Source organism: Chlamydotis macqueenii, chromosome 12 (assembly GCF_036417535.1).
Source record: "Chlamydotis macqueenii isolate bChlMac1 chromosome 12, bChlMac1.mat, whole genome shotgun sequence".
In the NCBI taxonomy this organism is placed as follows: domain Eukaryota; kingdom Metazoa; phylum Chordata; class Aves; order Otidiformes; family Otididae; genus Chlamydotis; species Chlamydotis macqueenii.
In genome coordinates, this window is record NC_141567.1 from 1872881 (window position 1) to 1895431 (window position 22551).

Below are 22551 nucleotides of genomic sequence, written 5' to 3' on the forward strand. Positions count from 1 at the left end.
AGGTGGGCGCTCCTGGGGGAACGTTCCCAGTGTGGCAGGCCCCCACGCTTTGTCCCGCGTCCCGCCGCACCACCCCAGAGCATCCTCTGGCATGCAGGGACGGGCGCTGCGGGCAGATTCAAAGAGGAGAGAAAATTGGGAACAGAATTGACTTGTGAAATTGGTGGCGGGGTGAAAGGAAAGATGTGAACTAATGGATTAAGTACTCAGTAGCTGCCCGCTTAAAAAAAAATCTGTGTTAATAATCTAAGGAGCTTTTATAAACTGAGAAGTGTGTTTCTTATTTAAGATCTCTACCTCGATGGTGTCGCTTTAAAATAAAACAGACAAGTGTGACAGAACTGTCTGAGGCAGTGCCAATAGCTCCTTCGCTCTGACAAAGGACAATCAGGAGCATTACATTACAAATCATTTCACACTGAAGTATGCGTCTTTTCAAAGAAAAAGTTTCAAACTTAAATTTAACTAACAGGTTCATTGGGAGACTTACTATATTGACCCAGCCACTGGAAAATACCGCTAACAATAAAAAAGGAATGGTTTAGTACTTGTTTATGATACAGCATGAGGTATTTTTAGCCCTTGTATAGAAATTAACCGGGATCGTTAGTTAATTAACACCTCACCTTAAAATTGGTCTCGCCTTGCATATTAGGTGCTGATATTTCTTGATGGATGATAAAGAGATTGCGAGCAAAGGTCATGAGGGCCCCCTGGAGATCCTCTCCGATTGTTCTGTTAATGATATCCAAACAAATGAGTTTACCAATGATTCCCTTCACATGCTTAAAAACAATCGCCCTCTCATTTGTGCCTGTCTGGTGATGGAATTTAATGAGCATTTTCAATCTCACAAGGTGGCAATCTGCAGGGAGATATGAAAGATGAGGCCCCATTTTAACTTGTCAACAGAAAGGATTTGTGTAATAAATATTTTTTATTAATCAACTTTGCAGAAGTAAGCAGCAAGGTTTCAGCTACTCCAAGTAGAAGGCTACTGTTGAGTTAGGGCTGAGCCAGCAGAACACTTCAGACACCTGGATTAGTTCAGAAGAACTGTTGCTTCTGCCCACAATTTGTGAAAGACATCTGGAAGAGGAGTTTGAGCAGCATCAGCATTTCTTTAGATTGTAGTAGCTTTCAAGGCTTTGGTTTCTCAGTGGCACCTGCAGACTCTCGATACCTATGATCGTAAGGAACAGGATATTATGCTGAGGAAGGAGGGACCTCGTTTACTGACCGGATCTATAGATCTCCAATGTAGTAAAATGGATTATAAATCACATGGATGTCTCAGGTATTTCAGTGATTTTATAAGCTCAAACTCTTCCATTCTTGAAAATATTTCCAAATTAAGATAATGAAATTGCATTGAAAATCTGATGGAAGACAAATCTGTGATCAGAATGTATGGGAAATGTATTTGAGAGTATCCTGGTGATATATTAATAACTGCCAGTTCAAGCTGGTGATCCGAGAGGGGTTGATGCGTTTCTTACTGGGGAAGCAACTGCTGATGTACTGTTCCGAAGGAGTTAGCAAGGCTGTCGGTAGGCCACGGTACCCCTGACATAAGGACTCATTTTCCAAGGTGCGTGGCTAACAGAGTGGAATCACACCAACAGGGACAAGCCAGGCCAGCCGTGCACGGACTCTGAAAAGGGCAGGTCCTTCTCCTCTCTTCAGTTCCTCCCCGTCTATCTTGTCCAGCTCTCACTATATGCCCCTCCACAGACCGATTCTATCTTAGCCTCACAGAAAACCAATCCAATAAAAGCAAGCTTCCTGCTGAGTTACTGAGCCGAACCAACTCCTGGAGAGGTGTAGAAGTACCAGAGACCATGCAGAAGGAGGGTCAGGAGGGAGGAGGTCTGCATAGCTGGTGTCAGGGCAGGAAAGAGCTCACCCTTCAGCATCAGTGGGCTGGTAGGAGAGTTTAGCAGTTAGCGGAACACTTTCACATGCCTAAATCACCTTTTTAAATGGCTCCTGTAGATATTTTACAAGTTCTTGTGCAGTGATTTTCCTTCCAACTTATCTTACAGCTCAGTCATGTAAGGCGCTGCATTGTGACCGCAGGTGAGCGCAGTGCAGCGTAGGAATATCGAAGCTTTAAACAAATCCGACTTGCTGGCAGACTACCAACAGCCTCCCGCACAAGGAGCTCAGTACAGGCTGAAAGAACCACAGCCCTAGAAACCATCTTTAGGGTTCATTTAGTCCATTCCCCGTGCTAGGGCAGGATCAATGCTACTTACATCATCCTGACAGAGGTTTGTCTGATCTGTTACTAAGCACTGCCCATGACAACCGCACCAAACAATCTAATTAGTTGTTCCCTTGCCATCAGAAATTCCTCTTACGCTGAACATAAATCTTTCTTGCTGCAAGTTAAGCTCGTTTCTTCTCGTCCTGCTACCAAAGTCAGGGAAATCAGATTTTTCCTTCCCACAAAGGCTTTTTTATGTGCTTGAAGACTGTTAGCACATCTCACTTCTGCCTCCTCCCTCTGCCCCTTTAGCCTGGCGTTGTAAGTCACGCTTTCTAGAACTCTCGACGTTTCCACTGCCTCCCTCTGAGTAGAATTGAAGGATTAGTGCCAATGTCTCCCAGGTTATATTGTTTACCTTTTTCTGTAAGATCATGACATCGGGACTCGCAGGCAGTGTGTAAGCCACGGGAACTCGCAGATCCTTCTCTGCAAAGCTAGTTGTTCCTCATATTCATTACTGCTATCCAAGTGTAATTTCTTGCACCTGGTTCCAATTGAACATAATTCTGCTTTTCATAGTGTTCCTTCAATTTGTTGAGATCATTTTGAATTCTCTTCTTGCCCTCCAAAATACTTGCAGTCAGATCCAGCACCCAAGAGGCTGTTTTCTTACCCAGGTCGTAAATGAAATAGCTCCAGCATCAAAGGCACGCAGAATAGACGGAGAAGAGACCGTTTCAGCCCCTCACTCATTATTTCCTATTTTGGCAGTAAACTTTACATAAATTCTCTCTAAGGAGGGGTTTTCAATCAGTGTACAGTAGATTTGTGCAGACTATGCTTTCTTAGACTTCTTAGGAGAGGTACATGTGTCTGAAGAATTACTGGCATTAAACTCCAACCTTCTTTGCATCATGTATAGTTAGGTTTTAATAATGTTGCCTGTAAAAGCAAGCCTGTGCTAATCCACGTGCTCTGACAGCGAGATTGCTATCGATGGTAAATCTATCTCCTGTAAGGCTAACGGCAGTAGGTCTTTAGTCTGCAATGCAGTCAGGCTTTGATCTAAGCAGATTCCTTTTCTTTTGTTACTACCAAATGCTTTTATTACTAAAACGCTCCCTAAAACTTTTCAAAAGGCCAGTCTTACTCTTTTGAATAGCAGAGCGAACTGGAGCACGTGGCGTTCAGATTGTTCGTTTCCTGCACGAGCTCTGCCAGAGCCCCAGCCAGCACACGCTGTGGGGTCACTGGTTATCGGACCGTGGAACGGACAGTGTGTACTTACATCATTCCCAATCGGTATCGCTTCTGGTCCTCATACAGTATAAAAACAGTTCCCTGTTTTTCCTGGTAAATAAAAAGAGAAGGTTGCTTTAATTATTCCTAAAGTAGTGATAATTATAATAGAGAAAGGGCAGGTCTGAATTGTGTGTAACGGATTATTGCTCAGCGTAAGCAGATTATTGCTCTAACATTGTAGAGAATGCAATACATTAACTTTATGTAAAAAAAAATACATACAGCAGAGTCTGTTCAATAGTAAATATTTCTGTTCCAGAGTAGGAACAGAAGTGTGTGAAGAAGCCACGCAATGGCCAGGTGCTCTCATGAAAACCGCGTGCCAGCACGGTTCTGAACCCAAGCCCAACTTCTGGATGACAGCCGTCAGCCTTTTTGCCCACAGAGCCATGTGAAGATCTTTATGCAATTCCAAGTTCATTTCTTAGCAGCATCATGAAAACAATTTTAAATAAAATAAATTCTGATTTATACCGAGTCCTCTTCAGCCAACTGTAGAGCAACACCTTGCTGTGCTTCATCAGAACACTTAAACATTATATTATGCTAAACAGAACACTTAAACTTTACCTTGTGCTAAGTGGTTTCACCATATTAGAATTTACATGCAAAAATTATGCAGAGTGAGTATCTCATTTTCTTATCTTTCCCGTTCATACCTGGAGGTCAAATCCAACACCATGAGCTTTACACATCTGGAGGAGAGCGTTGTAGTGGATTAGCGAAAGGCTGGCGTGCCTCAGCTGACTGCTTGCTACCGCACACCAGCTGGTTATTGGAGAAGGCTAGAGAAAATAACGCAGGATTCTTTATTTCATACCAGTTTATATCAGAAACCAACAATTTTCTACTTAAAGGCTTTTTCTCAGTGAACTCATCTAAGTGTGGAGTAAGACTCCTTTTGGAGGAATTCCTCTTGATAACAATGTCTATTGAACACCGACATTTCTATGCAGCAAAATTAAATCCTCACCTCACACTGTACACAAAACCTTAGATTATGGATCAGGTCTACGGACTCACCCTTTGTGAACCACATGTTGATATTTTCACAGCTCCATTGGTAACGGAGCCCTGTGAAATCATTCTCAGTGGATCCTCTGACGCCATCCTGCCCTGTGCTAACACACGTGGTTTGAGAGCTGGTTCTTCTCGATAGCAGAAATTCCAGAGTGGATAATCAGGAGTTTCAAAATTGGGTTTCTCCAAGACTGAGCACTTAGCTACAGCATTAGCGTGCATGATTCTTCCAGCAAGTCTTTGAGGAGACGAGGCCCCGCGACTCCAGGGAGCCGTACAACTGATACCAGTGGAGGCCATGCTATGGATAAAAACCAGTACTGCGCTTGAGTTTAAACTCTCACCGGTGCTTCGGACAAAAGAACAGAGGTGTAGCGTTGAGTAGAACTGAACAGAGATGTTCTCCTACAGCAAGGCTTTCCTGTGATGTTATTTTTAACACTGGACTGTTCATTCAGAGTGGGGATACTGCACGTTGAAGCATGTAATTTACAGTAATTTTTCTAAAATGATATTTGTTTTGACATTGACTCATTTAAGTTGTCATAGTTGAAATCCTTATATAATACATCTCTGCCTGAAAATTAATCATGTTTATAATATTCTGAGAATTAATAACACCCATTGCTCAAGTCATTAACTTAAAAAAGGAGCTTCCAAAATCTGTTCTCTGCAGTAGGGGACCACAAATAAATGAATGCTTGATAAAATAATCCAAGTAGCAGTTTAACAAGCGTAAACTTGAATGTGGCTGCAATAACACAGAACTATTGTTTAAGGGTTGGCATCAGGTTGATGAGGTGCTTATTTCAGCTACAAAGCATGCATACACATGCATAATGAACTGCGGTATGAATTATTAATGTGTTGCTTATTTAGCCTCATCTGTCTAGAAGATAATGTATCCTAACTATAATGAGTGATTGGTTTTGTACATAATTACAGTAGCAGCAGTATCTAGGAAATTTGTTCTTTCAAAGAAGGATTTCTAAAAATAAAATCATCACACAAACTCAGTTGCTGCTCCATTTTATCAAAATCAAACCTACCAGGACTGAGACTATATAATAAATTAAAAGGGACAGAATCATTATTAACATCATAATTTTACACAAAGTGTTTTACTTAATCATTCATTACAGATCATGTGCTGTAAACCCATTTGTCTCTTGGTTTGTTTGTTTCTTTTTCTGCAGATATTTTCCTGAGAGAGTGCGTTTTTGTAGTTAACTCTTCAGGAGATAAACCCCTCAAAAATACAGAAGGAAGAAAAATAAAGGATCTAGTGACAATTTATGTTAATTCTGACAGAATTTTAATTAAAAAAAAGTTGCTACTTGATTACTTTTCATTTCTAAAACTTGTACTACTGGGACTAATCAGATCTAATTTACTTCTCTCCAAGTAAAAGTGGTTGCTTGACAAGAACAATAGATCAAGAGCTCATTAACCTCTAAATTACAGCTCCATGACATTTTAGGAATGGTGCTACATTCCCCCTCTATGTATGAAAAAAGGGAGTTGTGAATTTTCTGTCAAAATGTGTAAAATGGCATCTGGTTTATAGGTATATGTGTATATATACATACATTTCTTATTCTCTGACTTCTCTAAGGGCCTTTTGTCCCTTTCTAAGAGGGACAGTCTCGAGGTTCAGAGCCACATGAAACCCCGCACCCCGAGACTGATCTAATTTAACAAGACAGCATAATAACAAGTCATATGTTAGCCATGCTTCTGTGACAGTGCGTTTATAAGGATGTCCAAGCAATACACAAATATCTTCTTCAAGATCCCATCCCTGGGAGACGCTGTTATGGACACAATCTTAGGAGTTTTCCAAGAGATTAAAGGAGAGACCCACCAGAAGCCAGTGCCACAGCGCTGGGGGTTTCAGCACCAAAACCTACAATCCTGAGCAGCTCCGCTCCGCGTGCAGCGCCCACGGAGAGCCGAGCACGCGTGAGCTCACAGCACGCGACGCTGAGCGCAGCTGAACCTGACCCAGCAACAGCAAACAAAGGTTGGGCGGGGGGACGTCAGGGCTCAGCTCTCTTGCTTGGTGCTGCAAACAGTGCTTCTTGCCTTGGGCTTTGCAACTCTGGTCCAGAGAGAGCAAGCAGGAGCGAGTAAATGGCACATTCCTGCTTCGGGAACTCACCTCAGTTAGGGCGCTATGAGTTGTTCCTCCTGTTCAAATGACTGCGTCCATAATTAACACTGAATAATTAATGCTGAACAATTAGATGGATGCAGAACTGAATGAAGGTTTTGAGAACCAGCCTGTGGGTTTAACTCAAGTGAGAGCTGGGAGGGATTTAGGTGTCCAGATCCTTCCGCAGATGTAGCCCCGATTGTTTTACTCTCTGTTTTGGGCATGAAAGTACAGAGATGGGGTAGAACTTCAGTGCTCTAACTTCTGATCCCAAATCAGAGCTCATGAGCTGAAGGCTCAGATTTCTTTGTGACTGCTTTTAAGTTACTCCTACAGTCAGGGCAGTGCTTTCATCTCCTTCCCTTTTCTTGCATCACAAATTACAGTGTTTTTTACAACTTGAAAACTACCAGAAATATTTAGAGGTTAGTTACTACCACAGATCAGTATTACTGCGTACAAAGGATGAATCATCAGGTACCCATAAATATCCAGGCCCTTTCCTTTAATTTCTAACGTGATGATATTGTGTTTACTTTATTAACCTTGTAAAATCTAAAAGTAGCCGTTTAAAATCTGAAAGGAGCAGATTCAGCTCCTCCAGAACAGTGATCTAGGGCAGATTTTAACTTTTCAGTAGTTTACATCAATGACTTTATTTGTAAACAAATCACTGCTTACAGATTTTGTCTCCTCGTGCTGAATTTGTTGGCTTTTCATTTTCTTTGATCCAAGACATACTTCCAAGCGGCTGGAGCAACAATCCAGATTTCCATCTGTCACGTACAACATGAGCTGAGTCAAGGCCAGCTGGTCACTATAGCAAAGGTCAAGGTCCGTTGCCCATACCTAAGCAAAACACAAACAGGTGCATTAAAATTAAAAAAAAAAAAAAAAAAAAGAACAGGAAGGGTGAAACTCAGGAGTTGTGTAAAGGAGCATCTATTTTCATGCATGTTGGTGTGCATACCTCTGGTCTCCTTCTGCTGGTGCATCACTGGCAGCGATAAACCGCTTCCAAACAGGAACAACCTGAATCCTTACAGAACTTCAAAAGTAACTTTTCAGAGAAAACCAAAAGCCTGAGTGCAAAACAGTCACCCAGATTTTAGCAGCAATTAGAAAAAGTAGATTAGATGAGCTCAACAGCTGTATCGCATTAAATAGGTAATTATCCAAATACTAAATACTAAATTCTTTCACCTGAAGAATAATTAAGGTTAAATAAAGTCAGCCTTGAGTTACAAATAGGTATTCTGGGACAGAAAAAGGGAGGTTCCAGAAGGCAAAGCTAACCTGAGCAAAAGGAGCAGGGAAGCGTGAAATCCGTGTGTGAGGATATGTATCAAGCCATATGTAGGGCTGCCAGCGGAACACGTCCCACGGGCAGGCGGAAGGGAAGCCCACCCCACACCTGATGGCAATGACAAAAGTCTCATATAAACCTCCAGAAGATAGTGAAGTACATAAAAGTCAGGCAGGATTTGTGAGGCCCATCCATGCCGAGGTGCGGCAGAAGTACGTACTGTGGATCGCTTCTGCGAGGCTCCTCTGCCACCAAGAACCTCAGCCTGGTTTTACCCGTGAGCTTTTTCCCCACTTAAAAATTGCTTGCGCCCACTACGCCAACGCGAAATGTTAACGCACGCAAATCTCTGCCCTACAGTGGACGCCTTCAAAACAAATCCAGCAGTGAATGACTTGAATGAGCCTTCGAATGGTAAATGGCGTCATTATAAGGATATTAGGAGGTCAGGCAGTCAAGGCCTCTTGGTAAACTGGAGTTAATTTCTGAATCGTATGCACATCGTAATGCCCTTTTTATAACGGTGAATAAATCACACCAGTAACAGTTGTTAATATCTAACCGCCAAGTATCTGTTGCTGTATTAAATATCCTATTTGTCAACTTAAATATTTCCTGCTGCATGGTGTAAAATGCAAATCGGATGCTAATGGCTGCCTTTACTTAGTAATAAGGGAATATTCCCCAATTATAATGCTTAATTTTCTTCAATAATTTATTCCTTATCATCACTTCTGCAAGACAGGAAGGAACTTCCATACCGGTTTGTACTTTCCCAGTATGTGCTAACCTTTTCAGTGAGCCGGACAGTCATTATAAACTATACATACTGGAGAAGCGTTACAGCAATCTCCATAAATATATCAACAAACCAGTAACAGCCACTGCGTCTTGAACCTTGTTTGAGTTGGATTTTAGATTCTCAGTTAAAGCTTTGCCCGTAGAAAGAGATGGCAGGGCTACAGGAGGGGACCAGGGACTACTGAAGATTTGGGATACGCGAGGACTCTTCAACTGGTTGCTCCTGATCCGGCCCCTGATGTTACAGCTGTGTTGCTCTGACCTCAGAGCCTACAGCAGCCCCATCTGGGAGCTTTGTCGGTGGGTGAACAGGAGGGAAGTTAGCCTGAAGATGGACCACGAAACAGCTGAGATAGAAAAACCACAGAAGAAAGCGAAGCCATCCCTGCGAGCGTCGTGCATCAGGGCGAGTACAATTCAGGCAATGTGTAGAGAACGGGTTGAGCATTTAGCAGCAGATAAAGCATTAAAAACTGCAGCCTGGCACACAAACAGCCATTAGCACAAGGGAAATTAATTACAGCCTGGTAGAGATTCAGACAAACTGTACCAAGCGTGGGATAGCACCTACGTTTCACAAGAGCCGCTCAACAAATCCCATGTTGTCAGTAACTAACATTAAAGCACATGCAAGTGACATTGTTTTAATTTCAGATGGAAAAAAGAGATTACTTGTGTGATAATTACTTGTGTGATACATTTCACATCATCTGAACAAAAACCCAGCATGCCAGCCTGGCTCTAACGCTTTACTGGCACCTTCCCAGTCGCTGCTCTGGGAAGGCCCAGAAGCATCCCTGGATCCCAGCTCCGGGGGATGGCTCCAGCCTCAGCTCTGCCCAGTAGTTAAGATTTTAGACAGTTTTTCGAGAAGTTTTAGATTAAGCTAAGCAAAGCACAGATAAGGACTTTGCAGAATCCCACCACTGGAAAAAAAAAAACAGTTAGAAATACATCTTGCAAGACTTACTGTCTGTGTTGTCCAAGGAAATATGACGCAGTCTGGAATTGCTCCCTGTTACACAGCCTGCCAAGTGCTGCCGGGAGACGCTCTCCTTCAGCACGCGCGGCTTAAGAGCCCGCGCTTTGTCGGAGGGACGTCCCAAGTGAATAAAGTCACAATTATAGTGTCATTCTTTACAACTGCCATAAAAATGCTTCGGCTTTGAAATGTAAACTTGAGAGGGGAAGGAACATAAATTCTTAAAGAGTTAACAGAATTACAGCTTTTCTTTCTCCAGTTTAACCGTTTTATCTGCATCTCGTATTGACATTTACATTATTGAACAGAGCACACCTGCTATTTTTAAAGAAGTGGTTGAATGACACTTAAAATGTCAATTAGTAAAACAGTAATGCAACTTGAGCGTTGAAGAGAGAGCTGCTTTGACGACTTTTAAATTTCGCAATAGAATTGATTATTGCGGCGGCGATTGCAGACAGGATCTTATCCGGCTGCCATCTCGTGGCAGCTGCTGGGATGGTCTGGTCCTGGCCCAAAACCAGAAGTTTTAGGGCCCCAGGACGGGTCCTAATCTCTATTCTGCTGAATGTAAAATTGGAAGACTGTTAATGAAAACACCGTGGCTCTTGTTTGAAGATAACACATAAAACCCGCTACATTCTGTTTGGAGAAATCTTAAAAAGACATATGTAAGTACAGAACGCATCCCACCAAAAGCACCTCTGAAAGCATCACCAGAATTGTGACATCAGAGCTGACCGGTGCGCTGCAGAGCCATCCGTGCTCTGTTCATCCTAACCCCAGAGCCACCTGCGCTGGCTGGCAGCCCCGGAGCCGTCCTCCTCAGGGCCTTCTTAAGCTGCTGGACTGGAATGGAGGGAGAATACTCCCCCGCTAAAACCTTCCCAGCTCTATAATTCTCCTCTTGATACGTTCTGCCTCATCTTTTCCTCTGCGCCCAAGCTGAACAACTCAGTCCAGTGTTCTTTCACTATTGCTGCAACAGGTACAGAGCTGTGTAAGGTACCAGACCAATGGAAAAGGTGACTTATGACCCCGCTTCTCCAAATTCTCTCTCCACAGATCTATGGATGTAAGTAAGTTTATGCGTTCAAGCAGTCCCAGTCAATTAAATGGACTCATTTAGGTGCAGCTCCTTGACAAGTTGGGATGTGAGCAGCATTCAGTCAATATTGTGCGAGACTTCACTTCGAAGGGTCAAGGCCCGGCTCTTAAAGATCAGCCTTGGAAAAGAGAGCGGGAGTCAGAAGCGATTCAATCCAAGTTACACACCTCATTTTTCTCCTCCACTTCTTTCCCCAAGGCATTGAAAACTGTGTGTCTCCATCTTCCTTTCCCTCGGGAGCAAATCACAGATGCTTATAACTGAGCTAGAAATAGATTCCTGAGGCAAACAGAATGATGTCCTCGACTTTCTCTGCCCCTGGGTGGGAAGCTCTGCCTTGCCACCTTCCTTGGCTAACCCAGCACCGTCACTTCGATCTTAGCCTCAGAGTTACACACAAAATAAACAACAAAATGCAAGAAATGCAGCAGAACATGCACTAGGCCGCAGGACAGACAGGTTTGAAGACAGCCAGACAGGAGTTAGACAGGCACCACCCTCAATGCTCCTGGCTGCAAAGCACAACCTCCTCCAGTTCTGTCATCATTTCAGGAAGGGCTTCACGTAGATGGAGGATGACACAATCTGTCCAAGTCTCTGAATTACTTGCTGTACGTAGAAGCAGTGGCAAACAGGCAGCTAGGGCTGCACCGGCAGTGACAGACTGAAAAGCTCCCGCGTGAGGATGAGGGAAAGGGAGCTGGGAGAGACCTGGGTACTGAGTGAAGGAAATGGAAAATCCAGTGGAAACAGGAGGCGGTGTGTCTTACGTCTGAAAGGTTACGGCATCACCCAGCTCCTCCGGGCCTGAGGACAGCATCCCTCTTGGCACCTTTTGGTCAGCGTAGACAGCGAGAACTGCAGGACAACGAAGATCCTGCTGTGTTTGTGACCCAAAGGGCGATTACACGCTCATTGCCACATTCACGCTTGTTTCCCCTTTGACCCGTGTGTCTGATAGACGTGCGGTTTTCCTTACCCGTCACGCAGCCTCTTTGCTACTGGTGCTCCAGAGGAGCACAGCAATATGACAACAGCACGCTGAACAAAAATACTGCCTAACAGTAGCAATCTTGAAAAATATAAGCAATACCCCGGTGTTCATATAAAAAATAATGCTGTGCTTATGACACAGAGATTTTTCAAGGCTTTCAGATGGAGAGCCTGAAACTCAAAGCACATTTCATTGCTTTCTCCTGCTCCAAAGTCCCCTTTGCATGAGTGCACAGGGGAAGTACGGGTGAAGACATGGACTGCAGCATACAGCAGAAATATGGTTTCACTTTTTTGGCCCTTCACATTTCTTAAGGAGTTGTATTTATGTAGCATTTATGAAGGTTTCAGTGATTTTTAAGTATTTAAATACTCAGACTGCATTAGTAACAATAAGATGTTCAATGATATATTTAATTTTTAGTTTTACTGAAAATATCATGTATCAGTTGATATTCTCTGTAAAACATAACATTGAAGCAATGCCTAAGTATACTGAACTTCCAGGAAATGTATCTGAGCCTTTCAGCTACTGCATTCACGTGAGCACTTCTGAAATTAGTGAGCAAATGTTCTGAGAGTCTAATAGGATTTCTTGTTTGCCAAAAAACAGTGCTTTCAGGAGCACAATCTTTTGTGTAATCTCTCTCTCACAAGACAGATGGCATCATTAATTGCCTCTACATCTAGTTAAATTTTAAAACCTGTGCTTAAATAATGTTAAAGTTGTGGTACATGCTGACAAACGGGAAATATTAAGGTAGAATCAATTGGAAACAAGGCAAGAAAACCAAGACAGAATAGACAAGAATAGTAAGAGGCCACAGGAAACACTGACCGATTTAATATGTCCTTGTTCAAGCCAGGAAGTGTCACAACCTTAATAATCTAGGAAGCATTTCTGCATTTTGGCAAACTCCTGGCTTGAGTGAGGCAACTGGCAAAACTCCCATTGACTTCATGGGTGAAATGGCATCCCTTCATCTTTTTAAAGCAACTTTACATGGAAGTTGTCCAGTCTGGCTAATCTGCAGTTCTAATTACTATGCCTGTGTAAATACATTTTGGGAGTCAAATGTAACTGTGATCTGTGTTTCAAAGCTAACGTTATTCCCACTCGCTGCCTTACCACAGCCACCCTATAGTGGTACTAGTTACCAAACCCCCGATTTTAAGCCTTCTCTGAGCTTAAAATGGAATATAATTATCACGGTGCTGCCGAAGAGCCAGCTTTTGCCAATAGATACCATATGCTAACTCTTTGGTTTTAAATACAAGCCCTGTGTTTGAAAGCTTTTTCTCACACCCTACGAGCTGTGATTTTCAGACGCCTAGGAGCAGCAGACACCCAAATGGATTGCGGGGCGTACAGCCCCACCGTCTTCTGAAAGCCCACCCATTAAATACAGACGTGTTCCCTTTCACAGCTGAACTCTTCTTAAACAGCGAGGGTCTTAATTGAAGATTGTAGAAGAAAACAATGTCAAAAGAGCAAAAACCCAAGGAGATGCTCTGGAAATAGAAGAAATTAGTATCTAATTTCAAATTTGTGTGGTTGTACCTAGTAAGCTCAACAATACTCTTCATCACTAACAGTAAGGATTTTATGTTCTTTAAAAATTATCTCATTTCTTTAGTCTTCAAACACAAGGCCATTACCAGAACACTGAAAGCTCAGTCTCTTCACCCAGATTTTACTTGATTTTGTTTTGTTTTAGTCTGGCATTATGCTTTAGGTTTGTACATCTGTGATAATATTCAATCCTATCGGCCAATATCAACCAAGTTTGGAAGAAGGTAAAATTGTCAAATATATTAAACTCCCATGAGATTCCCAAAATAAGTGGACAGAGGAAACCCAGTAATCTACTAGCAACCTTACAGTGGGAAAGGCTGGAGAACATGTGGGAACTTAACTTCAAGGCACAAATCTATGGGAAGCCTGGCCTGACTGTTTTTAAGCTCATGGAAGTGTTTTTATTTTTAGTATTCAATAATGTGAATTTGGTTTTCACAGTGTCCAACTGGTGAAAGAATTCAGTAGACTACATTGTGATAAAGAAATCTGACCTTAGAAATAAACAAAATGTCAGATTATTCTAGCATAAAACCAAGCAATATTAATATTTTGTTACAAACTGTGATCAAGGCTGATCATCAGCATTCATGCCAAGGGTTAAATTGCTTCTTTAAATCCGTTCTCTTCCCTACTTGTTCCTTGGCACTGAAAGCTGTGCGCGTTGAGACAACATCCTCCATCACTTCTCAGTTCAATTATGCGTTATAAGGGACAGTGGCCACCCCTCCTCTGCTTCCCTGCCATCCATCGTAGGCAACGGCAGATTCCGGAGCCAACGCCCTTCTGCTGCCTTGATTTATTAGATTACTTACATTGTCAAAAGTTCTGATCCAGCTGACGACGAGGTTTTGCTGATAGGCTTGTAAACTCTGGCAGGGAGGACTAAGGTCACTCGAGTGGTTCTGATCTTACCTTTTTTTAAAAAGACTCCATTAGTCATCCGTCAAAAGACTCTCCTGGGCAGGATTCCATGAGAAAGCATTTATTTAGTCCCTTCCATTCTGCTCAGTTTTACCTGACGTAAGTCACACAGTGCTCCAGCTCTCCAAAACCCCACTGGCTTCCTACCAGCATTTTATTTTCTAGGTAATTCAAGGTGTTCACCTCAGAATATCGTTATTTAAAATGCTGTACTCTTCAGTCTAGACTCCTCAAAAGGCCACTCATCTCTCCTCACATCAGTGCAACCTATGCCTGCAGTTAACGTGCCCATGGTAATGATGTTTTCAGGACTGGAAGAAGTATGATACACGGCCAGACGCTGCTGTAAAACTGAATTTCCCAATGAGTCACACAGCACCTGGATCTGCTGATCTTCTGCTAAGGTATTCTGAAATACTCTGAAGCAAGCAAACTACCATGCACACATTTTGCGCTGCGGCAGAAAGTGCTGTGTGGCCTCAGGCTGTAGGATAGGAGCTGGAATGGTGCCTTGCACTGCTCTGCTCTCACATACTGCCCCCGATACCAGGCATGCAGGAAGCCTCAGAGCTTTGACAGACCAAAAGGGCTCAGCAAGAACACTCAGGAGCCTGGTAGCCCACGTGGAAGACTCGTTAGGACAAGGATCTACCGAGGGAATTCCACAGGAACATTTATGCTAGAGATGAACAGCCTAAGCTATCGCATGAGCACAATGAAGACGTTACTGCCCCTCAAGTGAGATGATGTAAAAGCACCACACTCATTGCTCCCATGCCCCTACATCTGGGAAGCGATGCAGGTTCATTTCAGTCCCTGCAACGATATCTTTAACCACACGCACATGCCACACATTGACCTCAGGCTCTGTTTTGATGTTGGGGGATAATTTTGCGTCCAGTGTGAGATCACATTTATCTTTCATGCAGAAAATTCTTCTCTCAGACATTCTAAAAGCCAAATGGGGAGCAGAAGTGGTTTGAATGAACATGTTTTCCTTTTCATCCACAATGAACCAATATCCCACAGGCAGCTGCTCTGTACCAGCTAAGAGACAGTAACTCCTGACCCAGGGCTGTAACTTCCTGAGACATGATAACTGGACTGCTTTCCATTACCTCTACTTAAATTAGCCATCATGATGTAAACCCAATTGTTCATCACTACCATCCTGTTTGCTATCAGAAATTGTCAATATCCCCTCTTCTTCAGATTCATCCTCAAATCTGCATTCTTACGGAGACATTGTTTTACTGAAGAGTACAATAATCTCTGTAATTATTTTTACAGAGCAAAATACAAGAGATTCAGAACATTTTGAAACTAAAATCATTTAAACATCTTAGCCGTAAGGCTATCACCTGTAATTGACAGCTTAATGCAGAGTGCACTTATTTTAGGGGAGAAAAAGTCTTTAGAAGAAATGCAAATACTATTTTCTTATCCCTCAACTTTGAAAGAAGCCCTGCAGGCTTTGTTACTCTTCAGGCTGATGAAAATGGTTCCTCAGGTCCACTTGTCAGATCACATCTAAATTTTACGCTCTTGTTAGAGTAACCATGTGCTTCACCTGCCTCCATGTGCCTCACTGCTTAGAAATAAAGTTTGTTCAAAAGAGAAAAACTTTCTACTGATATCTGTTCAAATCAAGTAGAAAGCAGACATTTATTGATCGCAGGAGAACAGCGTGAAGTAACATATCTGCCCCACTCACCTGCTGCTCCATCGTTTGTGGATGGACGAAAGTGACAAAATCAACTGAGAAGTAACCAAGCACTCCTTTAGATCTACAGGTTTCTCCAATTTTTAAGCAGAATGAATTAAGAACTGCTGGATCAACAGAACACTGCGGAATGGTGGTGCCAGATGATCGCAGAGGGCCGTCAGCGTGGAGCTGGTCTCCAGATGACACTATTTTTATCTTGCCCGTTGGCTCTATCAGCATATCCACCGTAAGGTTTGTGACGTTTTCTGAGAGCGGGAAGGCTTCTATCACACCACCTAGTAAGAAATGAATTAGCTGTTAGGCTAGCAATCAGATTCACATGTGAGGCTCTTCAGAGTGCACCGAGTGAAACCATCCAGCTCCTGTTGTGCTCAGACATTGCAGGGAGGACTGCTACGGAGATGCAAGTAAATAAATGTAATGTGAGCAGCAGAGCTAGAACCCATGAATCTCTTACAAGAGAAAGAAGATATCTCCTCTACTGTAGCACTGTACAGTTCATCCAGCAGCTCTGAAGCTGCAGATGCTTTGCAAGCAGTTCCAAACTGGATATATCATATGTCTGTCTGACTGGAGGAATATGCTCTTCGGTAGTATGAATGAATCCTGGGCTGTCTTGCAGCCCACCTCAACGACAGGCCCAGAACAGCAGTGAAATGCCATACTGGGACTTTGGGGGAGTGGTGTCTCCTGCTGCTAACTAATCCTGGAGCTTCCCTTCCATACAACGGTCTGAAATAAGTGATCTGCCTTTCGGGAGGAACTTGGTACGTAGATGGGAGGGGCTAGAAAAGCTGTCAAAACTTCTAGAATGGTTGTCCATAGGAAAAAATCACAAAGAAAAAAGGTTGGCATTCTGGATTTGCCTTTTTCTGCATATAATGCCATAACTCATTTAGTTAAGATAAACTAATGTATAATAAAAATTGATACTATATATGTTAACAGGCATTATTTTTCAAAAAATACTTTCAAAGCTTTTTGTCTCTTGCACAGGTAATGGAATGTATAAAACATATACATGCATTTTATATCATACAAAACAACGGCAGGGCAGGATCACCACAGAAATTTACCACTCCGTGACAAACACTGCATCTTTTCCTCCCAAATTTGGCGTACAAATGTAGGATGTTAACATGTCTGTGCAAAGCCCGCTCACAGATACACTGATTTGCAGTATCAGAGAAGGGTTTTATCTGCATGGCCTCTTACGGACAAACGCGGGCTCACTGCTGAGCTCTGGGCCAGGTGGGTACCAGCCAGCTTTGAGCCAAAGGTGCCGTGAGTGGGTTTAATGCAGGAAGCCCTGCTGAGGACACAGCACCACACAAAAAAAAAACCTATCCAGCTAAACATTATGAGCACATTTCCCTTTATGCAATGTATGTATGTAGCATCCAGAGTTTACATACAGCTTCCTTCCTAGTCCTATGGGATGGAAAAGCAAGTCTTGTAGATGTTTGCTCACTAACACCTAACAAAAATTAAATGTTCTCACATTTACCTACATGCAAACTCACATGCTAGCGTTGCCTAAAGCCTTTTGTGAAACATGATGGCCTCCAGTACAGTAACCCAGGATGGGCTGGTGCTTATTGATTCGGAATAATGCAAGAAAGGTAATCCAGGATTAATACGGGTTAAATGCTTGGATGGGACATATGAATGATAGAATAATTGACTATAATTCATTTGTAAATGAACATTTGAAGCATAATGGAGAAATAAAAGGAGATAAATTTTTAAATGGGCCTGAGATTAACAAGAAAATGGCATACAATATGGTATAATTACCCCTTATAACACTTAACAGCGACTTTGCAGTCTTATTTACCTTGACTAAGAAATGTTTGGAGGAATTTTTTCCATGTAGGGAATCGTTTCTCATTGACTGGCTGTACGTGCTGTGCTAAAAGGCCTGGCAGCTCCTGGGAGATCTTCACCAAAGCTGGCTCCTGCAGAAACAAATTAAATAGAACCACAAGCAATTTTACTACAGAAATGAAAACTGCTTGTGGGGTGATTAAAAACCAGGCCTCCAACAGGCAAAAAAAAAAAAAAAAAAAAAAATGTGGTTACTGTTTACCCACAGTCAGGAAGCCTTTTTTAATTTTTCTACTTAGCACTCTTCCCTTCTATGAAAACTGTCTTTCTCTGAAAGACAATCCCCCCCTTCAGTATAGCATCTATTTCTTTATAATTTATATCAATAATTTGATCTAGCAACTGAAAATACTAAGCACTTGGTAACTGCTTCAGGATCAATACCAGCAGTCAATAATTTCTACGTTGTTTATATTTTGAAACTGAGCATACTGGAATAGTCACGTAGGCCAGAAATAGTTTTACTGACTATGTCTAAGCTGTCATATCAACCCAAACACTCTTTAGTTATTAAAAAAGGGAGAAGGAGGAATAATCAAGCAAAAGCATTTCTAAAGCAGGAGGTATCCTTTTACACTCTCCGATCTGCAACATAAATTCACAAGAGTATTTGTGCCTCTATTTTGGGTAGAATTTGATCAGTCATACTATAGGAGATAAACTAGCTTTTCCCTAGTTTCAAATTCTGTACTATATTTTCACACACACAAAACAACCCCATTAAATACAGAGACTGCATTGCTTTTACTGTTCAAAAATGTCCCAGAAGTACACAAGCATATAAAGTGCAAGGACCCTGACTCTATTGCTTCAGGCTCCTTTCCTTGCTGCTTCAGAAGCATCCGCCTGCTTCCCCGGGGTCTCTTTCCTTCTGTTTTACACCCTCCCTCTTCAGCATCCCCTGCTTCAGAAGATGACCAGCTGTCCTCTGATCTTGCCAATGTCCTAAGCCACAACCGTATTATCTTGAGCTCTGGAGAAACATGACAAAACCTTATGGCTAACATCTAAGAATACAGGGGAAGAAAAAAAAAAAATTAAAAAAAAAAAAATCTATTTTTCCAGACAAGTCAGCTTGAAGAGATGGGCTTTGTCATGAAGTGCACAATGTGACATAACCAAAAATACAAATTAAAAATCAGCTTACTGTGATTTATCTACCAGAACGAGTGAGAAGGAGGATGGGGCAATGACTAGGGTACCAACTTTGCATATAGGAGACCTGGATATATCTTATTCCTGAATGCAGTCTGCCTGTGAGATTTCGGGAAAGTGAAACTCTGTCTGTGCCTCAGCTGCCCAGCCATGAAAGGGAGACAATTGCTGTCCCTGCCTCACATGGAATTGAAAAAAAAAATGCTTTAAAAATGTTGAGGTGCTTAGATAGCGATGCTGATCCAGGCTATGTGGGCTCCTATCATATGCTAAGGAGAACAGTATGTTGTTGACTTTAAATATCTCAGAAAAACACATTTAAATTTGTTTTAGTCAGTATATCAATATACTAAGCAGCACAACCTTAATCTTATGGGGAAAACAAAGGACCACATAAAACATGAGATCCAAGTTCAGAATCTACCCAGACTCAGGTCTTACACTGCTCATTTCCGTACAAGCTGTAAGGAGGAATTTAGGTTCTGGACAGCTCAGCTGACTAAACCAACAGTGCAGTGAGCAAGCGTCAGCTGGCCTTGTCTTGGTTTGTTTTTGCGTTGAAATATTGCCTAGCTAAGAAGTCACAAGATCAGATGTTTCAATGCATAGTGAAAATAAACGCAGCTTTGGAGAGAGGCTGGGAGCCATGATGGATGTTGTGGAGCTGCTGACCTACAAAACAGTTTGCACCTGCCAGTGCATTCAGTGATTCCTCTGTGACACGGGGTCTCATCCCTGAGAACTACAGGCTTTGGGTATCAGGAGATTTAAATGGAAATATAAAAAGAAACAAGCAAAAGAGGTATGCAATAGCTGCCTGAAAGCTTTTGATAAATTACTGGGGAAAAAACCAATAATCCCTGCTGGATGTGTAGAAGCATTTGAGAGTGCTGTGACCAAGCTTGTAAAAGTAAAAATTGAAGTGTAAGCATGTGAACTGGGACACGATTTTCCACTGCAACAATTCCGAGGGATACAAGGGCAGCTGTGCCAGCTCCACGGAACAGTGCTGGGGACAGCAGTATCTCCTTTTACAGGGAGTTGGTTTTGAGGATCGCACACGGCTGTGAAAAAGCTCCCTAAAGCGGGTGCAAAATCAAGCAGAACTTCCAAACTTTGAAGTTTGGAAGTTTGAGCCACGCGCACCTGGCTCAGAAACAGAGACACAGAATCTCCATACACCTCATCCATAGAGTAACATTGTATGCTACTACTGGCTGTCCATATGGTGGACGTTAGACAGGCAAGACCGTTGTACTTCCTCGGCAAACCGCGTTGCTTGCTTAAATGAGGTCAAATAGCATTTGAGGGGGACCCGCACGCAGGATGAACGCAAAACATCTGTCAGGGCAACGCAGATGCACGGTGCCCGGCTCGGGAGCGTCCTGCCATTCAAAGCACCCCCGGTACTCGCTGACTGTCAAGGATGCGTGCACCAAAACCAGTCGTCTTACAGAAAGAAGACAGGGTTTTTTAAAGAAATAACTAATTCAAGGAATCTGAAAAATGTTCTTGAGATCAAACCCAACGTAACAGTGTATTTACCAAGTAATGCCTAGATAATCACGGTGTTCACAGAAGGGAGTCGGGCAACCGCTTTTTAAGGATCAGCACCTGGAATTCTAGTTGAAGGTTTTTTGCAACTGTAAGCTCTAAAAAGGCAATAATCCTGATTATAGGGAGTTTTAGTAGGCAAATTCAAGCCCGGATCCAACATCCACTTATGAAGTCAAACCTTTTAAAAGGATCAGTGCTCAGTAGGCTAATTTCATTTAAATTGGACGGTATCTCCAGCAGAGCTTACCAATGTTTTATCTCTTGATGTGGCACAAACCAATTCAGAATCATAGGCTCAACAGAAACAGGGAGCATTTGTTCAAACTCTTCAGCTGATGTTTTTTAGTACCAAGTAAAAAAGGAGCAGCCCAAGTACTCTTTATGCCATGTACAAATCATTAAATCTACTCAAATCTGTTTTGCACCTTTTTATAACAATAAACAAACACACAAAAAAAATTTACACCTTTTTACCCCACAATATAAAATAGTTTCTCACCCTTCGGCAAGCTGAATTTTGAAAGGCTTTCTTGGAATGGCACTTGCAACAAAAAATTAGGACCCAACGTGGCATATGTTGAAGGCACTGGTAGGAAATCTACTCAGGACAGATCAGTCAAAGGAAAAGCCTGTTGAGAAGAAAAGTAAATAAACAGAAGGAAGAAATAGACTTTGAAATAGGAAGAAAGACCTGGGGACAGAAAGAAGCTGCAGAGCAGATTGCATGAGAAAGACTTGGGCCTTTTTAGCTAAAAATCAGATTGAAAGGAAATTATTTAGACTTTGCAAGCAAATAGAGTGAAGAAAGTAACTCCAAATAAGTAAAGCTGACTGGGCCAGAAAAGAATAAAATCAGCAGACAGATCCTCAGCAATACAAACTGCCACATCTCTGCTGAAGTCAATGAAGCTACGGCAATTTATGCCACTTCAGTGGCACCGTGACAATTCATACCATTTACACAGTATATCCTTTATATTGCGATCAGTGGAGCTATGATAACTTATTCCAGCTGCCTTGATGTGAATTGGTCCAGCCCAGCTTATTCATACGTTCTCAGCGACACCAGCGAACGTGGCAAAATTGGAAGAGTCCAGTGACTGCAGTCTGACTGTCCAAACAACTGTTGTTATTTCCTATTTTGCAAATTACACTGATTTGACATTTTTTTCTAACTCAGACAGGTACACGCTGGCCAGAAGCACAATCTACTGCACTGGACAAAACAATCCGAGACGTTTATAAAAATGGAAATGTTTTTGGAAGCGATACACTGAATGCCCAATCTACTTAAAGTTTGCAACCTGATTTAAAGCCCAGGCATTTAATTGTTAACTGCAAATATTAAAATTAAAAAGCGCCAATTTTGCCTTCCACGAGCTGGAAAAGTACGTTCTGATAGAAGGCACCATCATGTAAAACAGCCATCATTACCAAGTAACACAAATGTTTTTTGTATGTAAAATTGCTTTGTAAAATATTTGCTCCATCTGCTGAAAGTAGCAAAGACAATTTTCCCTGATAGCTAATGGCCCATTTCAGCTGGATGGCAAGCGATTCACCGTGGCTGCGACTTGCATTAAGTCGAATGGCGAAAACGGCGCACAGAATTCTCCACTTATGCAGTATTATCTACTCACTGCTTCCCGAGAGCCCGGCCCTCATTACCACGGCCTTCGCTTTGGATCAGCACGCAGGACGAGGGTTGCTTTGACTCAAGAGGCTTTTTGTCAAACTGAGGCACATATGCTATGCTTCAATACAAAAGCACAAAACAGCCACTTTCCTTGACTACAAGAACAAGGAGGTTAGTTCTCTTTCAACTTTCCAGCACTTAAACTGCTGTT

At 42.3% G+C, this 22551-nt stretch overlaps 1 protein-coding gene across 5 annotated transcripts in view; it reads right to left on the reverse strand.

The window, feature by feature from the left end:
* The window catches only part of IQCH (IQ motif containing H), a 63905-nt gene that overhangs the window by 1936 nt on the left and 39418 nt on the right, over nucleotides 1–22551 (reverse strand). For 4 of the 5 annotated variants that reach the window (XM_086757308.1, XM_086757307.1, XM_086757306.1 and 1 more), the window contains 6 exons: nucleotides 17943–18063; nucleotides 16094–16380; nucleotides 7371–7538; nucleotides 4174–4299; nucleotides 3501–3562; nucleotides 627–735 (listed from right to left, as the gene is read on the reverse strand). In XM_086757308.1, coding sequence (XP_086613434.1) covers nucleotides 627–735; nucleotides 3501–3562; nucleotides 4174–4299; nucleotides 7371–7538; nucleotides 16094–16380; nucleotides 17943–18063 — 873 coding nt within the window. Of the gene's footprint in view, nucleotides 1–626; nucleotides 736–3500; nucleotides 3563–4173; nucleotides 4300–4421; nucleotides 4836–7370; nucleotides 7539–16093; nucleotides 16381–17942; nucleotides 18064–22551 lie in introns of those variants that run through there. The other variant, XM_086757309.1, reaches the window with a different exon arrangement.